We start from the raw sequence: 27,627 nt of genomic DNA, 5'->3' as shown, positions 1-27,627 counted from the left end.
TAGAAAACTATGGAAATGCAGAAACCAGAAACACTACATGCAAATGAGACTGTTGATGCAGATACATAGCTTCTGACATGAAAAGGATGTGAAGGAGCCATTTTTAAATTTTCAGTGTTGTTTTCAGTTCAGTCAAATCACCCTTGAAAAGGTGCTGCTCGTGTTAGACAAATTTTATGTGTGTGTGTTAGTACAGAACCTTACTACAGAAACAAACCTCTCATGTGTGGGTAAGCATCTCTATGGTGGAATTTCACCCAGTTATAATCACACAGACTGGTGGGTTAATATAATTGCACCAAAAGTCGTAGCAGAGCGTTGAGGTTCAAAGAACAAGCAAGAAATGACCAAGGGTAAAATACAACAGATGCAGAGAGAAGGAAAGAATGAGAGCAGTGAAATGTCCATGAAGAAGGGCTGAGAAGGTGAGAAAGGGATAGTGAAGTAGAAAACCAACACTTTAAGGGCTCTGGACATCAGCAGTTCAATTTCTGCCTGCTGTTTCTCATCCGGACTAAAGTGTTTCACTGCATGCTTCCTGCATCGCTTCCTTCTCCTTACAACAGCTGAGGGATGTTGGAGAGACGAGACTGTGGTGCACTGTGGTACAGGGTACAGGCCCTGTCCAGAGAGGTGTTGGAAAGAGTTGCCTTTTTGTGAGAGCCTGAGTCTGCTCCCAGGGCAGTAGTTTCTAAATTATTTCAGCTCCTATAAGGCTGTGAAATGGGCAGTTGTCTGTTAAGAGTGAGAACATGGCTATTCTATCATTAAAGATTACTGAACCACAATTTAACAAATGGCTTTGAACCACTAGGAATGAACTGAACTCATTAGTAAAAGGGAAAAGTTTACTGTCCCATTGCTAATTGGCTATAAAATCTGGACTCCTAGAGCAAAGTCATTAACTGATGTGATGGATAATTTATAAGGGAGGACTTTAATGGACTTCACGCTTTCTCTAATGACAAAGCAGGGTAAGTAGGTGGATCTAGGACTTTTCCCCACAAACTGCATGTGCAATGTGTAGGAATAGACTGACTGCTCCAGTTGACAGGTGCAAACATAAACATCTCCCAAAATGTTTACATGAACTCTTTTGTCCCTAGGACTGACAGAATTATGCTCCAACTTTCATTACTAAATGTCATGCTATGTTTCAAAGAAAAAACCTGCAATGTCAAAATGGTTTATGTTGTTCTTATAGATTTTTTTTCAGGAAATACAAATTTCATGGATCTCATCTTCCAGGATAAAGAAATATACAAGTATTTGCATTTAATTTGTATCAGAAGACATGTATTTCTAGAAACCATTCATATTTCTGTTGAGCCAAGGAAAGATAACTGAACACCATAAGATTTTTTTTTTCTTTTTTTTTTTTCAGGATTACCCTTCAAAGCCTCAAAATCTGAGAGTAATTGTTCATGCTTAACTATCTCCTACATCAGTAATTCTTCCTCTGGTGAACGAACTACAACTCTTTGGATTGATGGATGACTCCTTTAAAACTGATGTCCTGTTGACAGGGCAGATTTTGAGGCACCAGAATTCAGAGACCTAAGGTAGGACTTCTGGTGCAGGGCAATATGTAACATATTGCTGGAGAACACATAAATATTGCTGGAGAACACATAACACAAATATATATAGATTTAAAAAAAATAAGAAAATATATAGGCTATGAAACAGTAAAGTATCAATAACAATTTGAGAACCTAGGCTTACTACCATACTAGATTAGAATTTCCTATGGGAAATATATTTACTTTTGAATAAATATTCAAAAGAAAGTCTCAATTAAATTTTAACCCTGTTGTTTTTGGTTTGGTTTTTTTTGTTTGGTTTTTTTTTTTTTCCTGGATAAATTTGCATTGCTTCAGGTTAGACTATTGAGAGTCAAAAAAACACATTTAAAATCCTAATAAAACTGGATAACACAAGCTGTTACAGACACCTTGGATGATATAGACTCTGTTATATCACACAAGATTTTATTTTATTGCACATATAAACAATTAAATACAAAATTCCTCCATTCGCGTTGATACTCCTAGCAGCTGTTGCAAAAGTATTCACTGATACGCAGATATCCCTCTCTAATCCTCCACATAAGCCTTGTAGCCACAGAGGGCTTTGTAGAGTCAGCACAAATCAATGCATCTCATTTAATTAATGCTGAAGGGGGAAATAATCTCACACTAATAAGGCAGCAGACAAACTATCCTGACTGCTTGACTGTGCCTAAGGTCTTAACAGTAAACGGACATGAATTAAGAAGAGTAATACGACCTATATAAAAATGCTGCATCTGTCTCCCATGCTATTCTGTTTGCCTTCAGTAGGCACAAACACAACCACTGCTCAGCTTATGTGGGTCATGATTCATAATTGATATACAATGGAGAAAAACTAAATACTGGAGAGCAAATAGTCTAGTTCAGAAGCATGGCAGTGGCTTGCTTTTGATTTTTTTGTCATGAAAATTCCAAAGTACAACTTAAAGGAACAATGAAGAGAATATCTCTCAATTTTTTTAACAAATACACGTAAACAGATTGTTGGCAGACACATGTCATTATCCACAGACCTCTAGTACACTACTCATGGCAGGGATAAAGCTGTAAAAGAGAACTGTGGCTTTTCTAATGGGAGGGAAAAAAAAAAAAAAACCAACAACCCTCTCACACTTGACTAACAATATATGTTTTTCTTATATTTCTTATTTAGTATATTTCTCCAATAAATATTCTATTTATTATATTTCTCCAATAAAATTATCTTTATTATTATTGAAAAGCAGGAAGCAGAGAAAGGGCAATTTATGTGTCTTCCACTAAGGGAAACAGGTAAACAACAGCTCAGTTAGCACTTTTATCTGATATTACCACATCTACTGACACCTGGAAGCTATTAGCTCCTGCCCACACTCTGCAGAAGTGTGGATGAAATGGATGAAAAATACCAGTGGCAGAATATTTCAAATGGCCGCTGAATAGTGTAAATTTTCTTACCACTAAATTTAATGTAAACGTGAAACAAACTATTTTGAAAATGAAAGTCAAAATATTTACCATACATAACACAGATAAAAAAGAAAGTCAGGAAAAAACAAACCACCTTGTCTCTCTGCAGGTGAAACTTAGGTCTACTTTCAACTGGTTGCTTGGTTTTGGGTTTTTTTAAGCACCTGTTAAGCTACAGAAAGCTAATGACCGTCTACAGAAAGACTTCTGCCCTCTTCTTTCCAGATTTCTAACATAGCAGTAACAATAGAGTTATTTAACTCTATTTTGCCTTTAATTTTCTTTTACAGTCACTCCTGTCTTTTTGAGAAACTTGTTCACACTTGGGACTCTATAACTGCACCCAAATTTTCAAAAATCATCACAAGAATCCTCAGATGGGTATACTAATTTAGGGTGGTCCTTGTGTCACATCTGTCCTTTAGCTCCTTGGTGTCTGTGAAACAACTAGTCAACTCTTAAATCTTTTGAACATGAGATGTGCAAAGCAGGAAAAAGAACCCTGAAGTATTTATTCTTCTGCTTCTGTTTGCCTTTTCTGAATAAATCAACTGAATTGTGATGATAAGCAAGAAATATTTTGCAAAACAAACAGCCTGTGAATTTTAAGGCACGGCTGAGCAGGTCTGTCTTATTCCTTCCAGTCAAAACAGCATGACTTGCAACACCGACCTGCTCATGGTCTTGAAATTTACATGGCAATATTTACATAAAACTTTTGAAAGTCTCACAATTTGAGTTTCTTGTGTCATTTGAATATATCACAAAACATATTTCATGATGTATTAATAACATCAGAGTGGGTGTAGTTTGTCCCTCTTGTCAGAGTTAGAGGTTGCTTTCACAGCTAAAGAAGTTCAATTATCTCTGTTTGCCATTTCAGGATTTCATAGGGTCAGAAGACAACAAAAGTTCAAGTTGGATACCAGACAGGAAATATCTTCTCTTAAATACTGGTCCAGTTTTCTCTCCTAGTGCAAGCTAATTCACTAAATCATATCCTCTAAAAACTGCAATTACATAATATATTACTTGGAAAAGAAATAGGAGACCCACAGGAATTAAGAGTAAAACAGATAACATAGCAGAAAAACCTGATGACACTTTGGATCAATTATAAAACTGGTGAAAAATCCAGTGAAAAATCATTGCTGTAGAGAAATAGGCACCTCTGTTAAAATGTAAAAAAATAAACCAAGCAGGCTTGAATTATGTGTCCTCTCAAGTTCTGCTTGACAAGCCAAAGGCAGATCAATGGGAAGCTACAAGCCACTTTTATTTTCTAGCAGGTAGGGTACTATTGTGATACTACAGAAGTCTCTTGTTGATTTGGCATAATATAGTTTTTATATTTGTTCTTAAACAAAACAAAACAAAAACAAACAACAACAAAAACCCACAAAGAATCCCCCAAAACCCCAAACAAACAAAAAACAACAACAACAAGCCAAACCAAAAAAACCCAAAAAATTTCCCCAAAGAGCACACTGAAATCTAGAGAAGATGCCAAACTGAAGAATTGTCACACAACAAGGGCATGAGAATAAGAAAAGCATCATAAATAAATACTGGGAAGATATAAAATAAGATTTATCTGGCAAAGCAGCATTTTGTACATGTTGAGAAAAATAAATCATCATAAAGCAATCCATGAATAAAAAGTCGTTATTCAGAAAAGGCAGTAAACATATACTGAAATTAGATTGAAAAAAATCTATATAATTTGCTCTAACTCCCTTTAGCAAAAGTATGCTAAACCTGGAAAAATGCAAAAGGCAGACAAAAAATTAGGTAAGCTTTATGTAAGCCTATACTACGTGTATGTACAATACCTATCAATAACAGAGGATCTACTGGAAAGGAAACCATAAATCTGGTGACATATTCATTAGCATCAGTTTAAACCTTTACCATCAAAATCATGTTAGATGCTTTATTCCCTGAATACATGAAATTCCTGTCAAACAATTTTAGGAAAGTAGAAGGAAAACAGGATTAGTTCAATATGAATTCCAAGCTTCATCTACACCATGGACCAAGTTAACATGTACTCTCCCTCTCAGATGGAACTGATGAGAAAACACAGACAGGAGGGGTGTGAGGTGGGGGGTGGTGTAGTGGAATATCAAGGAACCAGACACTTTAGTGAACTGATCTAGAAAGAAAGAATTCAAAAGAAAACAACACCTAAAAACAAAGGGCTAAGGCTTCCCAATCTACAATAAATACAGTAATGACAAGCAAACACTTCCATTTTACAAAGTTAAAAGAGAGTTCAAGTCTCCCACGAGAAAAAAGGGACAGAACTTGAGAAAGAAAGAGCACAACAAAGCAATGCTATATCGTGTTTTTGAAATGATGCCAGTGAGTGCTAATAGCTTGTAAACAGTAGCCCTGGCTATAGTAGGAATAACAGTAATACATTGTTAGCAGCTTTTCCACTGGATTATTACTCATTATGGTCACTGTGAATGTAGGCCACATTCACTGACAGAATCTATGGATCAGAAATTACTGTCATGAGGAGAAAGTGATGTCAGGGTAAACGATGTTTTGGAATTATACTTTTTTAATACTTTTTTATTCATCTTCTATTTCTTTGATTCCTGCAATGGAATTGCACCTTAAAATGCACTACCAGGGCTTGAAAGCAGCTACATTCATACTTGTTCTGCACAAAAAGTTGTTCGTAGCAGCAGCACGTTACCTACCACATAAAACACCAGCAACATGATCTTGGACAGTTTCTTTGCTTTTTTTTTTGACAGAAAAGCTGGCAGTGCCCATTCTTCAAGTCACTGAAAACTGATTAGCACTGGGCCATGATTTCCCCTAGTTTCCTACATACGAAAGCGTTTTCACAAATTTCCACTTTTCAAAAGTCACTCTGAACTTAATGCTGAAAAATCATGAATTTCTAACATAGAATATGCTAACACCTTGACCTGATATGTTGAATTTCTAGTTTATCGTATATATAAACTGGCATTAAAAGTGCAAATCAAAATTGCTTTATTTAATGAATTTTTTTTATTAGCTATTTTAAATATATCTAAGTATATAAATTATTTTTTTAATCTTGATTTAACATTAGAGAGTAGAACATACATGTGAATTAAACTCAGATTGACCTTTTAATGGCACTAACATTCAGCTTTTCATACCAATTACTCAGATACAAGTTTGCACTGCAAGCAGGAGAAAAATGAACCCAAAACCTCCAGTGATATTAATTAGCACATTTCTGGCCCACTGAAAACCAGAAACTGCCAATTTTGATCCTAATGCAACAGATCCACTCCCTTTAGGAAGGAACACTGTTCCTTCCTGGAGCAATGCAAATACAAAGAATATAAAGTCTTTAACCATCCTAGGTGGTTTTACACATGACAAATTTACACAGGGAAAAAGTGCTGTTTGCTGTTGAACTCAGGTCAATGCATGACTGTTAGTTAAGGTGCTGAAGAACAACTGGTAGAGACAAGGCTATTCAAGGACTTTAAAGCTATTTAAAGAATCTGTGGACATAATTCCAGCCTTTCCAAAATAGTCCTGTGCTTGTTTATTTTTTGTGAAATGACCTCTTCTAAATGGTTTTATTCTCAAATTTCTAGGTACAGTTATCAGGAAGAATAATAAGTTTTTAAATTTTTCAATTGAAATACCTAGTTAGTAGTTTACCACAATTTTACTTAATTTTACTATTTTAAAAGTCAGCAAAAATGTGCTGGGTTTGAAGGTATCTTGGGATAAAAGGCAGCCTAACCAATAAATATTAATCTGCTAATTCTATTTGTACATATATTATGTTAAATTTAAAAATGCACATAAGTAAACAGATGAATGAAAATAGGTTTGTAAATACCATGACTGTTGCATCGTGATGTTTCCACAAGTCGATTGTTTTGGTCATAGCATGCCATGGCCTGGTAACGATAGCCTTGTCCACATTCCTTAACGTCTCCTTGTACCTTCATTCCCAGCAATACTTCCATCTTGCCCTCTGGTAAAATACAGTCTGACCAATTTCCCACAGGCTGAGCACTGTACTTGTCACACGGGCAAAACTGATTCTCAGTTAGAGGATACAACTGAGAATTTCTACATTTGTCTTTTTTCTTACTTTTTCCTAGAAAGAAAAAATAGTTATTAGCAAGTTTGTATCAGTTTACAGCTTATCTCCCAAAAATTTCATTTAGATTTCTGTAACAACTGCTTGCAACTACATACATATGCCTAATACCTGTTACAATCATCTTTATTAAATTAGGTTATTGACTTGAATTTCTAAAGTAGTGGATACCTAAAAGAATTTTGACATTTTGAAAGAAGGTACTAGTTGAAGGAAGAAGTCAAGAAGGAAGTAACATGCATCTTTGCTACACTAGTACCTTCTTTTAAAATGTCAAAATTCTTTAATCACCTGTTATTGTACATTTGTTCATAATTACCATTCTTCCCTTCTAATAGAATAAGCTCCTTCTCTGAATTGGTTTCCATTCAATTCTGTTCTTGTTTTCTTTCCTGAACTGGAGCATAGCCATCCATTCAATTTCCCCTTTCCATTAAATATATTTCAATCTTCTCTTTGGTAAAGCTTGCTTAGTTTTCCTTTCCATACCAGACAGTTCATGTAAATTAATGTAGTAGTCCTTGCAAAAGTAGTGGTTGTTACTAAGTAGTATCTAAGTAGTTATTATTTAGCTATTATTTTAATTAATATTCTGTAGCATTTTCCTTGCTGTTCAAAACAAGGCACTGGACATAACTTTCCAGCATCCTTAGTTCTTGTATTTGCTACTGCCTTCATTTGGAATAGAAAATGGGTACCTGGAGAAAAGTTTATTATTCTTTTGACAACACAACTTCTTACTAAATATATGCTTCTTTTCTGGAAGCATTTACCAAGAATAATTACAAATTAGTCAAGCATTATGAATTAGTCTGGCATTATGAATTAGTCTGGGTAACACATTGCCACAGAGAATACACCATAGCACATATCACAGAGTTGGAAAGTTGGAAGGGGTAGGTTAAATGAGGACAGGAAGTATCACAAAGTATTAAGAATGTGGTAGGAGAATATGTATTTTCTTGCTTTGCTTTTAAAATAAGGAAAAATACTGTTAATCAGTTTTGCTCATTTTTATTTTGTGGAAGCAAACCTGACATAAAGCTTACTGGAATTATTAGACAGTCACAGTGAGGCCTCTTGAAAATCATGAATTATTTATTCATTGTCCGCTGGTCTTCTGATTTACAGGGGGATGGAAACAGGGATAGGGTTTGGATCCTATCACATTCTTTCTGAGCCTGCTAATGGGCACCCCCCTTAGCTAGCTTTCCTCCACCACAGACAATACAGACTAATTGGCAAAGAGTGCTGTGACAGAGGCCAAGCCTCACTCTTGAGGTTTCAATTATAATTTAGAAGCAGGGCATGGTTTGTGTTGTTTTTTTTTTCCTCACTTTATGCATAAGAAAAAAATAATAATAAAATAAAAAAATTTAAAAAAATAATTAAAAAACCCACACAAAAAAAAAAAAAAAACCAAAAAACAACCACACCACAGAAAACCACCACACACACACAAACCCCCCCCCGCAAAAAACACCAAACAACAGATTAAAAAGAAGTTGAAGAAAAAAGTGGAACAGTGTCCATTATGTATAACTAGGACAAGTCTGTGGCAAGAGCATCACTGGTAAATCAATTTAGTCTGCTAAGTAAAACCTAAAAAGGCTTCTTGAGACACAAAATAAGAGCATTATTACTTGTCTCAAGAAATAAGGCAAAAAATGAAGCAGTGTATTTCCTTGTGTGGTCTGTGGTGCTGGATGTAGACAATGAAAAATGGTGAAAGAAAGAACTGGGAGAACAAAGGAGTGGTTTAATCATAAATCTGATGTTCAAGTCTGCAGCTAAGTTCAAAAGACGTAAGCCAAAGATTAAGGCTGAAAATGGTAATCTATAGCAAAATGCTGAAAATCACTCAGTTGCCATAGTAATTCTAAATGTGCCAAAAAACACCATGAGAGAAGAAAGCCTGCTTTAGCCAAGACCAGGCGTGGGAAGAGGAAGGCAAGTGGGTTAACATCTGATCCTGTTAAGGTGAGAGGATTGCTGACTTATCTGTCAAAAAAAAAAACCCACATAGAAAAAACCAACCAAACAAAAAACCCCAACAGAACAATCCCCGCTACTATGTGCCCTGTATTTAGAAACAAAAGACTGTATTCTTCTATGTTCTCCCATCTCTCTAGCTACTTACCCATATCAAGAGTCTCTGACATATGGCACGAGTTTCTACTCCTGGGTATTGTTCCACCAGCAGTATATAGAGCATGACACTGGATCTGCCTTCTGCACTATGACAAATACTTGGCATAAGGGAACCTCTGAAGTCTTCAGGTTTTAAACAAAACATTATCAATAATTAATAAAAGAAGCATTATTTTGCTTGTTACTCTTACCAACAAGAGTGCGTTTTCTTGTCCTGACTCCTCCACAGTCTCCATTACAGGGAGAAAATTTTGACCAGTTCGTAAACTGACAGTCATCTTGGCAGGGAATCTGGCACATCTGTGTTAAGGGTGGTAATGGGCCAGAGTATTTAAGGCACTCACTGATGTCAGCTTGTCCTCCATCTTGTCTGCGACAAGTAATTGCTGGAAGCAAGAAGAGAAGGAGTCTAATTCAAAACATTTTTATGAATGTCTCTATTCAATTAAGTAAAGGCTACAGTATTCTATCGCAAAATCACACTGAAAGCCCAGAATACCTATACAACGATATTTGCTGCCAGTTTTACCTTGAACAAATATATTTGACATTTCTCACTTAAGATTTTGTTTAAAATAATTTATCAGGACTTACCAGAAAAAAAAAATTACAGACAACGGTAAATATTATATATGTTGCACCATATTATCCACATCTGTTATATCACTTTACACATCATCATTTCTCCTGATATCACTGACACAATCTACAATCTCAGACATTAAAAAAATTACAATATCATCTTAAGTAACTTAAGTTACAAAGTTTTATCAGCAAATTGAATTTTAGAAAGATGGATAGGCTTAAAATTTAGAAGCAAATTTGAGTTCTGCATACCACTTAAACCTTTACAACAGTATTGCTGCCTGATGTTCTTCAGCAATTTTTGGTCTTGAAACAGATTTGAAGAATACAGCATGTTTCTTAGGGAAGGATCATCAGCCATTAGGGGTACAACTTTATAGAACATGATAGCCATGTCCTGAATAAAAGCTTCTTACTTAAGAAGAAAAACAAGTTCCTTAAGGAAATATCAGGTCACACAAAAGTAAGGAATTGGAACATAAGGATTTACAAAGAATAGGAAGTCCTGTTTCATTAATATAATCTTTAACCACAGAATGGTTAATGTTAAGGGACCACTGGAGGTCCCTGCTCAAGCAGGGTCCCCGAGTGCACATGGCATAGAACTGTGCCCAGAAGGCTCTTGAATACCTCCAGAGAAGGAGGTTCCACAACTTCTCTGGGGAATCTTTTCCAGCGTTGTCATCCTCACAGTAAAACATTCCTCCTCATGTTCAGGTTGAACTTTCCATGCTTCAGTTTCTGGCTGTTGCCTCGTCCTAAACTTGGCACCACCAAGAAGAGCCTGGCTCCATCATCTTGACATTCTCCCTTCAAATACTTATTGATATGATCCCTTCTCAGTCTTCTCAAGGGTGAACAGGCCCAGCTCTCTCAGCCTTTCCTCACAAGAGAGATGTTCCAGTCCCTTAATCATCATTGTCACCCTCAGCTGGATCTGCTCTAAGAGTTCCATATCTCTTTTTTACTGAGGAGCTCAGAGCTGGATGCCAGGTGCAGGCTTCACCAGGGCTGATAGGAGAGGCAGGATCATCTCCCTGAACATGCCAGCCATGCTCTTCCTAATGCACTCCAGGACATCATTAGCATTTTTGGCCACAAAGGGCATAGCTGCTCATGGAAAGCTCATTGTCCACTAGGACCCCCAGGCCCTTCTCCAGTCTTGGTGTGGGGTTATTCCTCCCCAAGTGTGTGGTCAGTCTTGGTGTGAGGTCAGTCTTGGTGTGTGGGGTTATTCCTCCCCTGTGCAGGACCCTGCACTTGCCGTTGTTGAATATCAGATGGTTCTTCTCCGTTCATCTCTCCTAACCGTCTGGATCCTTCTGAAGGCTACACAGCCCTCTGGGGTATCAACCACTCATCCCAGTTCTGTATCACCAACAAAATTGCTGAGGAGACACTCTACCCCTTCATGAAAGTCAAAAATGTTCTATAATTGTTTCTCAAGTATTTTTATTTTTTTTAAGCATGGTTTCTTATCCATTCTAAGCTCAATGAACCTAACTTTAATTCCATCCCCAAAATATCATAAGACCTATTATAAAGTAAAGACACAGGAAACTTCTAGTTGTTTTTTCACACAATAGAATTATATTTATGCTTCTTGGCTTCTGACAGCACACTGTAGATGTGGTAGCTTGACTGTAAAATAATTTGAGTCACTTATTGCTGCAGTAGCATTGCATCCAAATATTCTGTATTCATATGAAGGAATATAACTTTTTATATTACACTCTATAATTTAAGCACAGCTCTTCAATTGTGCTGACAATGATTACTTTATTAGCACAAATTAAAAAAAAAATCAAGTTCAACTGTTGGAGAAAGTATGAAAGCAACACTTCAAAATGAGAGAAAGCTGCCTATAAGCGGGCAAGAAGAGGGGCAGGTGCCCATCTCTCCTCTCTGGTGACCACTGGAAGGATGTGAAGGAATGGCCTGAGGCTGTGTCAGGGGGTGTTAATTTAGACAGTAGGAAATGGTTCTTCACCCAGTTGGGAACTGAAACAGGCTTCCCGGGGAAGTGGTCACACCACGAAGCCTGACGGAGTTCAAAAAGCATTGGGACAACACTCTCAGCTACATGGTGTGACCCTTGGGGCTGTTCTGTGCAGGGCCAGGTGTTGACTTCAATGACACTTGCGCATCCCTTCCAACTCAGGTTATTCTATGATTCTATAACCATTTCCTCCTAGATGAAAAAAGGAAACATAGTTAAGGATTTTTTTTTTTTTTAGATTGCTTTAAGGGAAATGTAATAGTCTAGTGACCTATGATTTCTCAAAAAACTTTTTAGTCTGACAGTTCTAAACTAAATTTCTGCCTCATGATGACTTAGGAAGCTGAATTTGTTGACCCATGTGTTCCGTTTCAAGTCTGTGTGCCTACTACAACATATCCAAAGGTCCCAAGGGAATTTTTTGTGCGGCATGTCTACCGTAAAACACTGAAAGGGAGGGGTGTATGTTTTTCCTGAGATACTGAGCAAACAACTGCCCTGATCCTTGACTGCCCTTTGCAGCAGGGCTGCCCGCACTGTTAGTAATAGGCTCAGTACTGCATTAAGTTGTTCTTACTGGGGGACTGACCAGCTGCACACTGTCTAATACAATTATTCTGTCAAATCCTATTACTATGAGTGTAGTTTACATGATGAAATTTTTTTTTCAGATATAATTACAATGATTCAGTGAGAAAAATCAAATATCTAATAATCAAAAATCCATACCATAAGATTTCTAAGATTGCACAAATATTTTGGAAAAACACAAGTCAAACTGCTATGCTATAGCCTTGGATTCTTGTGAGATGCTAGTAGCACACATCAATATCCCTAAGGTAAAAACATAGTTCAGACTAGTTCTACCATGTGGAAATTCACAGAGATCAAACCTAAATCCTCTGTCTTGAATTTGGCCTTGCTATATGCACACATCAGCAAAACTAATTGCATTATCTTCACGGCATTCTCAGGGAGATACAGGCCATCATTTTTAGCAGTAAAAACTATACCTAGCCAAAGGCTAAAAACCAGTCAACTAATTAGCCAATATTCTCTAATAACTTCTTCAAAACTTTAATACTCATTTTATATACTGCCTCTCTATCTAGCCCTTGGACAGGACTACAAACTTTGCCCACCAAAGAACATTCTTTCTTTCTAGCTAAATTGACTTTTTCTAAAACCAATATTCATTCCCTCATCTTTCCTAGTTATAAAACATTACTCCATGAGCAGATATCCATTATGTAATAATTTTTTTCAGAGTCATATTAATGCATCTAATTTACATCAGGCAGACTCAGGTGAAAAGTTCCCCTGAGGATTAACACTTTGGTTTTTTTCCACAATAACTGTCAGTTGTACTGTAGCAATCAAAGCAGAAAAACTCTTCATTCTCAAGACCTAAATATTTCACCTTAATAACATCACAAATTAGAGGACAGCTTGGCAAAATAAATCAATTCCTGAATCTTAATTTTTACAGTGCCTGTCCATAACTACTCATGCTACTTCAAGCTGACAAGACCTGGATGATTTGCTCCATATTCCATTTTCCTATTGTTATTTTTCAGATTCAGGTATCACTGTGAATGGTTTATACTCCTTATGACTGTTGAAAAGTGAGTATTTTTCCATTATTAACAGCAGAGATTTTGACAACTGTATACATTCCCTTTATACACTCTTTTGGCCAGCTAACTGTCTTGGCATCTGAAATGCTCTCACTGTTAGAGGAGGTACTTTTTCCACTCACAAGCTAATCTGGGCAAACTCATCCTCTACCTCTTTGATCAAATTTATGGTTGTTTAAATAGAGGTTGCTGAGATCGACAATCTACTCACTATACAGAGAAGTATCTTCAACTACCATAAAGCTACACTGTACCAGGCTAATTATTTTGCTTATACCACTGTATTGTATTTATTACAGAAATCAGCAGTAAGTGGAAAGAGCATGGTTCCTCCATTACTGAATTAGAGTAATTATTAAATATAAACATAAAACCAGAGTACAGCTAAAAGAAAAATCAAATTTAACATGGAAACCATTCACTTATAAAATTGTTCTGGTATTTAACAACTATTAGCTCCCAGAAGAAAGGTGTGAAATAAATAGCAGTCTAAATTTTATAGACAAGGGACTTCAGTATAATTAAAACTTTATTGAATAGCATTATTTCTACCAAGTCCCCACAGGACACTACAGGTTAATATATTTCCTGTTGGCTTAATGAAACACCGAGACTGTATTTTAGCAAGTCATGTCATGTGTGAGTTTATATAAAAACCTTTCCAGTGTTACCATCATTATCATACTTCACTGACATTTCACTGAGGTTGAGATTCAGTGGCTCCTATACCTAAAAAATTCTTTATAAAGGAAGGTTATCTATTGTCCTTTCTTTTGCAACACACTTGTGATATAATTTTTTTCAATTGCTAAGTATTTTGAATAACAAAAATATTCTTGTTTAATTCTAGAAAACAAGAACTATTTCAGCATACTAACTTTTCTTATGCCATCTATCCATGTTGTCTAAGTTATGATTTCATCTATGTTTATTTATTTCTTTGCAGGACACAGCGGACTAGACACAGTGTGACAAAATATTCCTTCCACAAAGTATCTGAAGAAGGAGAATTTGCCCCCAATATTGTGAAAATACAAGAGTGCTCTTTATGTCTTTATGTTCCAAAGACAATAGCAATGTATTTCTGCCAAATAAAGTTGTTCTGTCTCTTATTTTTTGCAAATAAAAAAAATTAGCCTCTCATGTAAACACCGCTTCTGATTGAGCAGTTGTCCAAATTCTTACTTATGACTCCTGAAGTTGATCACTGTACTGTGCAGTGACTGAAACACAAACCAGGCAATAGAGCACTCTCATCTGTTAAGTCTCAATGACATCAAAATAGTAGTTTATAGTTCTATGAAGAGCAGCACTCCATGATTTTGAGTTCTTCCCTGTGCTTTCAATAAGGGCATAAAACCACCACCACAACAAAGTCCCCTGCCTCCATAAGCAATGCCTGGAGATGAAGGCTGCTGTCCCTGTTTAGCTGTGGAGTGAGAAAAGAGCTTTTGACCACTGGTTCTGCCTTCAAGCCTCCCCATGGCTCTAAAAATCCTGCAAGGCCTCTCTGTGTGCCCATGGCTATCCTGGGAAGATTCTTCCCATCCCTCTGTCATTCAAATTACTTCATACACCCTGTGAATGGAGAATAGTGAGAGCTTGAGACCATGTCTTTAATAAAGGCCAATTCCCAGTGACATCAAGGACAGCTATTCAGGTATTTTCTCTGACAACCAGGTTATTTTAACTTTTGCTTAAATTTACAAATAACGTTCCTCTTGCTATTATGCTGACATATTTCACAATTTTCGTCCTATTCCTCTTAAAAACCTCTGAGGAAGATTCATGGTGGCAAGGACTGCAGGCTCTGCATCCTTCTGCAAATCTCTTTGGTCACTGGGATGGCCCTTACCGTATGCATCCATCCATATCCATCATGATGGGATTTGGTTATTGCAGTTAGGGCACTTGTTGGGGAGGATGAAGCCAGAAAGCCCTATAAATATGAGTGCTTAGATTCTGAGAATGTGAAACCTGTAAGTGAGATAGAATTGAAAATAAGTTTTGATGTTTGAGGTGTCCTAGCTACTGGATGTCTGGGAAAACAGTTATGTGACCAGCTGAAGGTCACCTGCAGCCAGACCCAGAGGTCAAATGGAATGTTCTGTCTCACCCCCAATGTATGGTTCATCCCACACCTGTAACCCTCCCCTGAAGTATCAAGTATCTGTGACCCCATTGGCTCAAGCCCTGTTCCAGCCCACCTCGAGACCCCTTATCAGGGGGCTGCAAGGGTGGGTTGGTCTCTTTGCTCTTTACTCCTCTCTCCCTACCTCTCCCTTCCCCCACCTCCCTAGGCCTTGCCACGAGCTGCGCCTGGCAGCTCAGAGCAAGGCCTCATATCCTTTACAATAAGCCTCATCTTCTAAAACCCAACTTCAGAGATCTCTCTTCTACATTTATCCACACCATCCTGGAGTCCACAGCAAAGGAGCAATTTCTACAGGCACTCAAGCTTCTCATCTGCTACATGCCCTCTTCAATACCATTGGGATGCAGCAGGAGTTACTGGCAAAAGAAGTTTTATTAACTTCCTTAGGTTTTCCTGTACAATTCAAAAGGGATTTGAGCTGTATTTCTAAGTTCTTTCACAAGTCACTGAAGCTGAGTGACTGATTTAAAATATGAGCATAACATAACACATACCTGCCTAAGTTGTTCACAATTTCAAACTTAGTGTCTTGGGTTTACTAAACATTTATTCTCTTGTTTAGTTTTTGGCTGGTGGTTGTCTTATTTTTGTTTTCTTGGGGGGTGGGGTATTTTGTATTTGCCACCACTGTGCCTCTCTCTCCTGGATTTCAGGTTGATGCATCAATACATTTGATCAAATAATCTTGTTAGCTGAGAAACAACTTATGAAAATAAACATAAATCATGCTGCAGTCAAATATGGCTTTCTCTGTATTTCCTTTTCTTGTTAGGTAGGGTCAAAAGAAAGTTTCAAACTCCTTGCTGATGTGCACACATCATCTCCTCTTGAGGTTTTTGAACAAAAGAAGTCTTAAGTTATTTCAGCTCTGTAATACATTCCTGCCCTGCTTACCCACTATTAAAAAGCATTTTTTCAGTGGTACAAATTCAGATTTTCATTCATCATAGGAATTCAATACAATTGTCATGACCACCAGCCTTCTTCAAATAAAGTTCATGACTACAGCAATGAATTTGCTGCTCAGTATTAAATGCTGTTTCACCATGCTTAGGATTAGGTATAAACACTTGCCCATTATTTGCATGAATAGCTAATAATTAAAAAAAAACAAAACCAAACCAAACCAAACCAAACCAAAAAAACCAAACAAAAAAAACTCTTACAGAAAAACTTTTTTTAAAACAAAATCCAGAAACCACCAAGCCCTCTTATTCTTTTTTCCTCTGCACTGACCCACGTTACAGTGTTGCGACATTCATTTAACTTGACATGATTTGTAAAAAAACCTTCATTATACAAGACAGATAGAAACAAAACTGTCTTTAACAATGAATCACAATTATAACATTTATGATTCACCCAAGTGAAGGCCAAGAAGGCCAAGAAGGACAAATGTGATAAAAAAGCTGAAGAATGGAAGTGTAACCAGTAAAGCTGTGATATAAAGCAAGGCATGCATATGCTCTAGTCACTCACAGACTCTAAGATCCGACACCAAACCAGTAATTTTTAATGATTTCTAACTTCTAGTTTTTCCATCAGATTTAATTATCTTTCTAACTAAAACATTAACAGTAGCAGACTATTTTGTTCAAAATAAACTGCTAATGAATGCATGGTCAGATGCCTTTTCCCTGGTGTAGATTCCTATACTTTCTCATTTAACACATTTGCTAATAATCTATGTGTTACAGTGTTTGTGCATGGGCAATCAGCTCAGAAACAGGACAAGCTGATAGCAATGGCAACGTCCCCTTGCACTGAAAAAGAGGAACTCAGAACTCTTTCCACATAAAAGAATAGAATTATTTGCTCTAGTGAGCATCAACACAAAACAAAGGAGCAATGCATGGGAAACCAAATGGTAAAGATTACTTTATAAGATTATTGTTTTGCTTTGTCGCCAAAAGCAAATTGGCACAAACAGATGGATGAATGTGTGATTTCTGCATGTGTGATTTCAGATACCTGAAAGAGAACTATTTCTCAGCTGAAAAAGAAATGCTGGTATGTCAACAATTTTCACAGTACGGTCAATATTTGAACAGAATTCACCAACAAACAGTTAAATTTACTGATCAAAATATCTGTATTACAGTAGCAATCATAAATACAGCACCAGAATATTGAAGTGGATTTCATATTTCAGTGTTAAGCATTTTGTGATTTTGGGTGGTTAAAAGTAGTTCCACAGTAACAGCTCAGTATTTTCTGTATCTACATCACAAAATAACCATAAAAGAAATTATTTATAGTACAGATTTTTTTATAGTGACATATTATTATGCAAAGTTTTCCACAGTCTGTAGAAATTTAATTTAGGAATAGCCAAGTGTGCAGAAGGGAGCCAAGAATTAACAGGGAGAGGAGATAAAACCTCTTCTGGAGTCTTCCTTCAGGAATTGGTGATATCTTTCTACTACTGTACAGGGCAGAGCTCAGCCAGGCTGATGTTTGCATTCAGGTCAGCCTCCCTTCAGTGAGCACTTTGCGTGAAATCAATTCTTGTGCAGGGGGCCAAACAAAATAATGTGTTTCACTAACAATTCACACATGGCAGAATTTGAAAGGTAAGGGGGAATAGGGAATCTAGATGTTCTGTGTAGGAGACAAATTATATTATCAAATAAAACACACTGTTCATGTTCAAAATGCAATTTTCTGAGGTGTGAAGTAAAAAAAAAAAAAACAACCTTTAGCTGACCATCTCTAGAGTTAGAGAAATGTGTTTTCCAAAGTGAAATTTACTTTCAGGCAAAAATTCAACTTGTACTTCCAAGTCATATTCATTGTAAAGGGAAAATATTTTACTTGAGTCAGTCTAAAGAAAAGCTGTACTATGGTGTTTAGCTCCCACAGTTTATATTACTGAGTACAAAAGTAAAAGATATGCTCAACACATTGTGAGGTATTACAACACTGAGACATGATACATAATAGACCTGAGTTGGAAACCCACATTTTATGTTAATTGACATCACTTACATAAATGGGAAAAAATATTGGGCAAAACCCCCTCTGTCTTTAATGCCTATAACTTTCACTGCTGCAACAGTCTAAACAATATTTAGATGAATATTTTGATATCTGGCCTGAGGTACAAGTAAACTTTCATTTTTCAGCTTGAATAATTTGCTCTGTGAATTCTACAATGGAATTTATACATGGGATAGACCTCAAAAAAAAGCAGTAGTAAACAAAAATCTTCCTTTCTAACAATTGATCTCAGAAACATTCTTAGAATTCTATCAAAAACACAGGCTTTCTTCAGGCTTAGCTGCTCCAGGGGTTCCTAATTAAGGATTACTCATCCTACCACTTGACCACATTACACTAGAGGGCTACTTCCATTTTATCTGCTTGTGGGAACAAGATTACTGCTTGAATACATCATCTTTCACAGGATCGAACTCTGTGTAGTACCAAAAGGAAATTCTGCCAGTTTTAACAGATTTGAAAACTACATGGCCATTAATTTCAAAATCATGTATTATTCTATATATGTGTGTGCCCTGTACATGATTGAAATTACATTTAAGAAAATAAAAAGAAACTCTCATGACACAAAAGAGTCATAAAATCCAATCTACATACACTGTTGTAACTATCTTTCTTTATTAACTGACTTTGAGACAAAGGCAAGAGATTTAGGTACTGCCATGCTAGCACTGAAGACAACACATTTTACTACCCGAATTCCTACCATTAGATAGTAAAAAGACATCAAAGACAGAAATCTTATTTTCTCAGTGTGTAATCTGAATATATCCTCCAGAGCAGCTAGAAATAAATTCCATTGTGATAGACCTTTGATATAATTACCACAGCCAGAAGCCTTTTGTATTAGCAGGCAATGCCTTAAGGTTTCATTTTGTGGTAAGCTTTAAATTGATCTCCTGTGACACTTTCTGAACAAGTGGTAGGAGCTACTAGCTTAAGATTTACTCCATAACTTTTTTAAGTATATCACAACCTCCTTTAACAGTGCAAGGAAGTTAATGACCTGAACATTTCACTTCTGCAGTTAGCAATGTCCTTCTTCGGCAATGGCACAATCTGCTGAGCCAATAGTGCTTTAACAAATAGAAGTTTGCACTCAGAAACAACGAAGGAGAAAAAACCTTCCTGGAATTCAAGGTTGACCAGTAGTTCAAAGCAATTCAATTACTGTAACACAGTAAATAGGAACTGCATTTATTTTCCTATTGAATGTATTTTATGCACCTAAAAAGCTCTTATCCTGGCTATATTTGAGTCACACATACACAATTCTGTTAAAGCCACCAATCTCTGTGAAGACAGGTGACAGCAAAACTGGATTTGGATGTAAATATTATTTCCTATTTAATAGAAATGGTGCAAAAATACCTGGATCATTGAGCTCAAAGGGTCAGTGGTTTAGAAGTCTTAACCAGCAGCTGGTTAAGATAGTTTCACTTCAGTGGTTAATTCCAGGCACATCTCTGTTTAGTCTCTTTAGCAACCTGTTAAAGAAGCATGCTCAGCAAATTGGAGGACAAATGGCTGTTTCAGCAGTCAGTACCTACCTGGAAGGACTGCCATTCAAAAGACCTTGACAGCCTGGAGAAATGGGCTAGCACTGAACTTTAAGAGTGTAAATGCAAAGTCTTGCATCTCTCATGCTCCCGCTGTATCTGTAACTACCTTAATTTGAGAGTATAGAGAAGAAATAGCCAGAATGTTCTCTGAGATATTCAGTGAAAGGATAAGGGATCACACACACAAATTGCATGAGAGAGCAAGTTTCAGAGGAGGCTGTAGGATCTCCACACTGGCAGAGACTCCATACATACTGAGACATGTCCCTGAGCACTTTCAACACTTTCCTTTGCTTGCACACATGAAGATAGATTAAATTAATGTTAAGTTACAAGGACTAAAATGCAAGACATTTCCCACACCAGTGCATCTGTAGATTTCTGAGAAATAAATGATGGAAACAAAGGGTCTAACCTCTTGCTTGTAGCCCAGGTCCACAAGTCTCCTGTGCTCCCGGACTGTCTTGGCGCACGTACCATGGTACCAGCTGGCACCTGCGCCATTTGTGTGTCTTCCACCTGAAATGAGAGGGGAAGCAACCCATCTGAACCTTGTAGCCATCAAACCTCAGGCAGCACAAGTGCTAGATAGTGTTAGGAATCACCATAAGCTGTTGCTTATTTTTACTAACTGGTCACAGGCAATTCACAGAAGAACCAATAACAGTACCATAAACTTATCCCTATTCTATTAACTTTTTTTCTTCTTTTAGGATGAGGCCAGTAAGAACACATGGGAGAAAAGAGGAAGCAAAGGCAGAAAGAAAAAAGGAGAAATAAGAAACAGAAAGGAAAGGTAGCTCCAGGAAAGTATTGGAACAGTGGGCTTGAGTGATTGCAAGATTACCTCAGGAAATTCCTGGGATCTTGGGTTGCTGAGTAGCAACATTTTACAAATGTGGAGCCAGCCAAGAAAACCAACACAATGGGCCCACCATATCAAAAATGAAACACAAACAAAAAGAACTTGCAAAAATGGTCAATAACAAATGCAATATTGCACTGCTTAAATTATTCTATCATTAGTATAAAATGATATGAAACTTTGTAGAAGTTCCCTGCTAGTGCTGCAGAATGCCCCTACCCTCAAATATAACAAATCCAGGAAAATCTGTTTGTTGTCACAACTCTAAAATAATTCACAGCTGTCCACAGTTCCAGCCATCAGCAGTTTGCATGTTTTAAGCTATTTGAATGGTATCGCACCTCGAGTTCCATTGCAACATGCCTCTATGGGATAGCAACTAACCAAGGCATGAGCCAGCTGAATTTGTGACTCCATCTGTCACAGCATTTGTGCAGGTCAGAAAGATGCTAAAGGAAATATATGGAACATGTGTTCAGTATTAGCTCGTGTCATGAAATATAAATGACCTCATCTACCACTCTCTAGCAACTCTTCTTTCTTATGCTCAGTACATTATCATGCAGCACAGATACTGAAGATACTAAAGAGATGAGGAGCAGCCAGCATTTTAAAAGATAAAACTCTGACTTTCATTTTGACCATAAAAAGTTCTTGAGCTCTAGCTCTCTGGTGTTTACAGCACTGATTTTGGTAACTTCCCAATGTTCTTTTCAACCTTTTAATATATTTTAGTTGCATAGAGTGTGATCTCCTAATGAATTTGCAATGGTAATTCTTATGAGATGATGAAAGCAAAAAATTTCTTTAATCTTAATTTCTTTTTATTAACTCAAGCTTGAATTCTGCTTGTACCTCTGCATCAGATAGTAGTTGCATGGGAATTATTATTCATAAAACAAAACAAAAAACCACCTTTTTTTAAATTTTTTTCAAGTAAATCTAACTACAGCATCAGAATTTTCTAAAGTTTTTTTCCATCAACAGCAACATCCTGTTGCATGTCTAGAGTGCATGCTCATGTACTCAGATAGATATTATAGAACAACCCAAACATTTTCTTAAGCAAAAATATTTCCACCTTCTGGAATAGTCCTCAACATTCTGTGGTGAAGATCAGGACAATGCAGAGGACACAGGGCATATGGGGGATATCTTCAGCTCTGGACTGTCTCAGGGCTTACAGGGATAGAAAAATGAAGGATATATGGTAGGTTGAACAGTGTAGCACCAGAGATCAGCTCTCCTAAACATACAAGCTTGCAGTTCAGCACTTTGGATATTTTAGAAAGATTTGCTTTACATGTTTAGAATGTCAAAACAATTTCTAGGAAAAAAAAGAAATTATTCTGGAAAGTAATTCTTAGTCATTGCAATGTTTTTTCAAAGGAACTGGAACAAAATGAACCAGTGATTCCCCATGGGCCAAACTGAGTCTACATATCTATTGTGAAACCTTGATTCAGATGTGTATCCTTTTTCTAAATAGTACATGTTAGAAAAAAACCTAGTGCTAAGAAATGGAATACAGCAAGCTCTAGAGCTATTACAAGTTTAATATCATGTCTGAGCTGTTTCTGGTTGATTGTTTCACATACCTGTAGCTATGACAGACAGGAGAAGCTTCACATTCCCTTTCCTCAAACAAAGAGTCTGGGCACTCCCGACCACCATTGGCAGGGAGCTGGATGATGACTCGGTGACGGGACTGCTTCCTTACTGTGACACCCCCTGCAAAGAGTAGAATAGCTGGTTTCTACTGCTGTTACTTGGAGTTGAAACTAATTAGGGTGAAAACAAGGTTTTTGAACCAATTGCCATAATAGTGACATGCTATTTTGCCCACAAGCAGAAAAATTAAGCCTAATAGAAAAAACACTTCAATTTCAGCTCAAGGCCAGAAAGCAGAACTAAACAGAAAGCAATACCAGCAACAGTGAACAAATGAAAAGACAGCTGAAATGAATAAACAGTTCAAGAGAACAAAAATGAACCCAGCTCAGTTTGCTGCTACACTTTAGAGTTTGAAGGTGTAAGCTTGCCCTCATCATTTGCATGTAAAACCAGAGACAGAAATTCCACTCTAGAATTCCTTTACAGTTTGCAGTTTTTAATTATTATCGTCATCCATTATTAATGATAAACAATAAATAGTTCCTGTAGGGATTCTGATTTCAGTCATCTTCAGGTATTAGTTCTTCAGGCAGAAAATTAAGAGAAAAGCTACAGATCTGTATTAGTTCCACGGCAATGCCTATGTTAGGTAAAAATCTTGGAGGTTATTTATTTTTTTTCACAGAGAGCAGTAAAGCAGACATTTGGCTGACTGGGCTGATATCAGCTTTGGGTGGGTTATTACAGCAGCTGCAGCTTGTCTGATCACAGAAGCATGCTGGATCACAGCCAAGCAATTGTAATTAGGAGTGAGCAGTAGGAGAATCCCGGCGGTGGCTCTCCACCACCTGGCCACTCTTCAGCACTGAGGAAACCCTTCACTCACGAGTCAAACAGCTCCAGGAGATGCCAGGAGCTGGCACAAGGGGCAAGACAGACGTGCAGCTCAGCAAAGCTACTGACCTGGGGATTACCCATTTGCTGGCACAAATGGGTAAACCCCATGAAATAAAAACTGTTTTTGTAGTATAAAGACAGTTTGACTCACTGAATAGACAAAGCACCTGTAGTTCACAAATATACTGCACAATTGTTTGTGGTAAATATTTATGAGGACATGCTCATTGCATCAAGAACTTTCTTAAAACCCACAGAAATGGGAACAGAAAAGGATGGCATTTTTGTCCAATATGATCTCCTTCAATAAAAATATTTCAGAAAGAACAAATAATACTACTGTAAAATAACACATATATAATAATATCTATTTCATAGATTCAGATTTAATGGATTCAATTCCCTGCTCTTTTTCAAAGATTATGAATTTAGTCTTCCTAACCTCTTTTTTTTTATTTGTTAGAAAGCATTAAACACTGATAGGAATTACTGCAAAATGCCTTTATGCTTGTGTCATTTACCAAGCATAAAGAATTGGGCATGAGAGCCCAAGTCTGTATGTTTGATATAACTATATCTTTTACATTCTGACAATGTGGTAGCTGTGAGCAATCACCATGTCCCACGCAGGGATTAGCACCCTGTGGAACAGGGAGCATTACAGAGTCTGTCTGTAATAATACATATTAGAAAAATGCCTCATGTTAAGCTTAAGATGAGAAAAAAGAGCATAAAATGTGGCTAATATTAAGCCTGTCATCATGCTAACTTCATGTGTGATTTCAAGGTAATAAAAATTCAGGGGAGACCTGCACTGCCTTAAAGAGCTTTTCCAAGTGTATTAAAATGGTGTTGGATTTTATGTTTAATTCAGACCATTTACATCACTGTAAAGTCTGTTGGTTTTTATTAATTCTCCTTCAATTTCCCTTGGAGTAGAAGCAGCCAAACAAAATTATATACAACTGCATATCACCTTAGTTACATATTTATGTAAAGACGGGTTTTTCTGATGAGTAAACAGCATAAACTTAGGTATCAGCAAACCCCAAATCTGTCCATCTTATAATGTGACAATTAAAATAATAACATTGTATAAGTATTGATGTTGAGATGATAAGTTGATAATAAGAGCTAGGTGTCTCCCCTGTAAATAGTTATCTCTATCAGCATAAGATGCAAATGGGAGTTTGTAACATTAACAGACAAAATGTGGGAAAAAAATCCAAACAGATGCATATAGAAAATGGATAGAAATAACTGCTCTTTTCAGCAAGAACTCTATGTCCAAAATTACCTTCTTGACATGAAGAAGGACACGCTGTCCAGTCACTGAATGGAGTTACAATACAGTCCTTCCTACAGGGAAGCAGACAAGGTCTCACAGTTTCAGGTCGAAGGCTTTCAGGGCATCTAACAAAAAAAAAAATCACAAAGAAAGACTATCAAATAAACAATTCTGCAATGAAGTAGTGAATCGTGTGAGGTACTGAATGCCTGCAGGCACATGAGGACAGTGCAAGTTGCCCAGAATTCATAAAAACTGGTAGCAATAGTAGCAATACATGTGGTGAAAGCAAGCCAAATCTGGTGTATTCTGCCTCTCAGAATTTAAATAATCATCATCCCTCATTCACCATGCTACACTCTGTATTTTCAGGGCTATTTTCAAGCTTTCACATAATAATGAAGAAAATATCTCATTTAGCTTAGTAAAATACATTTTCAGGTCTCATCACTGTATCATAAATATTAAACTCTGGAAGGAGGCATATTTAAAACAACTAACACTGCTAACCCAGGAACAAATAGGTATAAGCTGGCTGTGATTATGAGGGAAACCAGAAAAGGATTTAAAACTGCCAGATCAATGAGACTGAGAAAGACTGTCAGAAAAGGCAGAAAACCTTACTTGTTTTAGGAAGAGGCTTGATCAGCATATAAAAAGGATTATTGGACTGCAACATATGGGACACATTAACCAGGTAATTTTCCCCATTCTGTAGGGTTTCTGTCTTTTTTTTCATCAAGGAAAAACAACTCTCTGTGCCACAATACTTGTTTCAGAATGATACAGTAACTGTTGCAGAAGGACTGAAAATATTTAAATAATTTCAAAATTACTACTGCTCGAAAAACATACAGACTGTGGACTGTCTGAAGAATATGCAGACATAAGGAAAACATCACATCCATATTTGTGAGCTTTTGGATCATTACAGAAAAACATTACTATAACTAGCTTTTCCTCTTTTCAGTGGGCAACTGGGACTAGAGAGGTGAGAGAGGGAAGTCTAAGGGTAAACTATCAAGAAAATCTAGTCTCCATGGTCAGCAGGGAAGTATGTCTGTGCAATGTGAGGACAAAAACTGATTTGCAGCTTTATAAGAACATACTCTTCAACAATAATACTTGCTTGTCCATGCTTTCCATCACTTGTCTCTGCGTTTTCCTGTCAATTCACATATTCTCAGTATATGATCAATTGCCATGAACCAGCACCAATTTCTTGGCACCTTCTTAAAATGGGATCTCCGCCCTTTCTCTCTTTTCCCCTTCCACCAATATGAAAAAACATGAAATAATATAGCTATAGCAACACAAATCTCTATCACTTCTCTGTAAGTTCTCTCTGCACTTTTAAATCAACTTGTGCCTTGGTTCCATGTGATTCATAAAATCAGATTCTATATGCGAGGGTGTATTTAGAGATGATCAGATACACTTTAAAAAAACCCCTCTGCTACCAATCACATATATTAACAATGTTGTCAGAAATTTTCTTTAAGGTTAAAATAAAAAATGTTTCCAAAAAGCATTGAACATTAGCTTGCTAATGGCTTTTCTTGCATTGGCTTTTCCCTTTAAAAACAGGAGAAACTATAAGCATACAAAACAGTCTGAAATATATATACATTCACCATTTCACTGAGGGCTTCATCTTTCAGGAGTACTAAACAATACAATTCCTCTTCAGATACTTAGGCAAGGCAATTAGTTCAATTAGAACACCATTTCTATGCTTTACATTGTTTGTATTTACTATATATGGCTTAAAACAAAGTATTGATTTTTTTGCAGTCCTTACTCAAGGTCAAATTAAACAGAAAAGATACATGCCGGAGTCTGTAACTTGTGAGGCAGATAAGGCCAATAATATTGATTGTATCATACCACAGTAATCCTTTTTATTAAGGGGAGTTTAAAACAAGGTTCCTATTTACATTTTCATGTTAAATGTTTGGGTCTTTAAAAACGATTCAGTGATTTTGATGTGACAATTTGAAGGACCAAGCAAGACCTTTTTTTCATTTCACATGATTAATTTATGAAAGACTAAAACAGTCTTCCTCCCGGAATTTAACATCAAATCCAAGATAGAGGCATTTACAGTAGACTTAAAAAGGATGATAAAACATTAGAGGATTGTGAGGTGTTTTTATGTAAATGTACCAAACAAAAAATAATGGTATCATGACTAAATAGAACAGCAACTTAATAGAGACACACAACAATTTAGACTACTGAATGTCCAGACATTACTCCCCACGTTTCCATTGAAAGTAAATTAGGCTTAAATCCACTGCAGAATAAAACAACAAATGGCAGGCATCAAGCAAATATTTAGTGTGAAAATAGCTGCCTCATGAACTTTCTAAATGACCTCTGCTATCAGTTCTTAGAGTTTTGAATCTGTTCTGAGTGGGATATATTTACAGTCTGCCAATCCCTACAAAAATATTATCAAATGCATTTTACTAGCAGCTAATCTGTATTTAACCCTGGTCACACATTAAACTGTAAACCCAAATCACTAGGCCAAAGGAATAACTTAAAAAACCACATAAATGGGAAAAAACCCCACAAAGTTTGTCAAGCTAATGTTCAAACTAATGTTTCATATTAATGTCATGTCAGTTTCCAGTATGCTACACTTCCTTGGTCTGGTTCTGACAAGAGCTTTATGTATTTAGATTCATATCGCTATTTTTTAGTGGAACTGCAC

The 27,627-nt window shown here is 36.7% G+C and overlaps 1 protein-coding gene across 1 annotated transcript in view; it reads right to left on the bottom strand.

Moving 5' to 3' along the window:
- Positions 1-27,627, bottom strand: part of THSD7A (thrombospondin type 1 domain containing 7A) — a 275,932-nt gene that overhangs the window by 33,016 nt on the left and 215,289 nt on the right. Inside the window, exons 11-15 of the mRNA XM_058421741.1 lie at positions 24,918-25,033; positions 22,708-22,840; positions 20,660-20,763; positions 9,498-9,692; positions 6,889-7,152 (exon numbers count right to left, since the gene is read on the bottom strand). Coding sequence (XP_058277724.1) covers positions 6,889-7,152; positions 9,498-9,692; positions 20,660-20,763; positions 22,708-22,840; positions 24,918-25,033 — 812 coding nt within the window. The remainder of the gene's footprint in view (positions 1-6,888; positions 7,153-9,497; positions 9,693-20,659; positions 20,764-22,707; positions 22,841-24,917; positions 25,034-27,627) is intronic.

The sequence above is a fragment of the Hirundo rustica genome, chromosome 1 (assembly GCF_015227805.2).
Source record: "Hirundo rustica isolate bHirRus1 chromosome 1, bHirRus1.pri.v3, whole genome shotgun sequence".
NCBI lineage: Eukaryota > Metazoa > Chordata > Aves > Passeriformes > Hirundinidae > Hirundo > Hirundo rustica.
The sequence above is the reverse complement of the archived record's forward strand: the minus strand, read 5'-3'. Positions and strand labels throughout refer to the sequence as shown.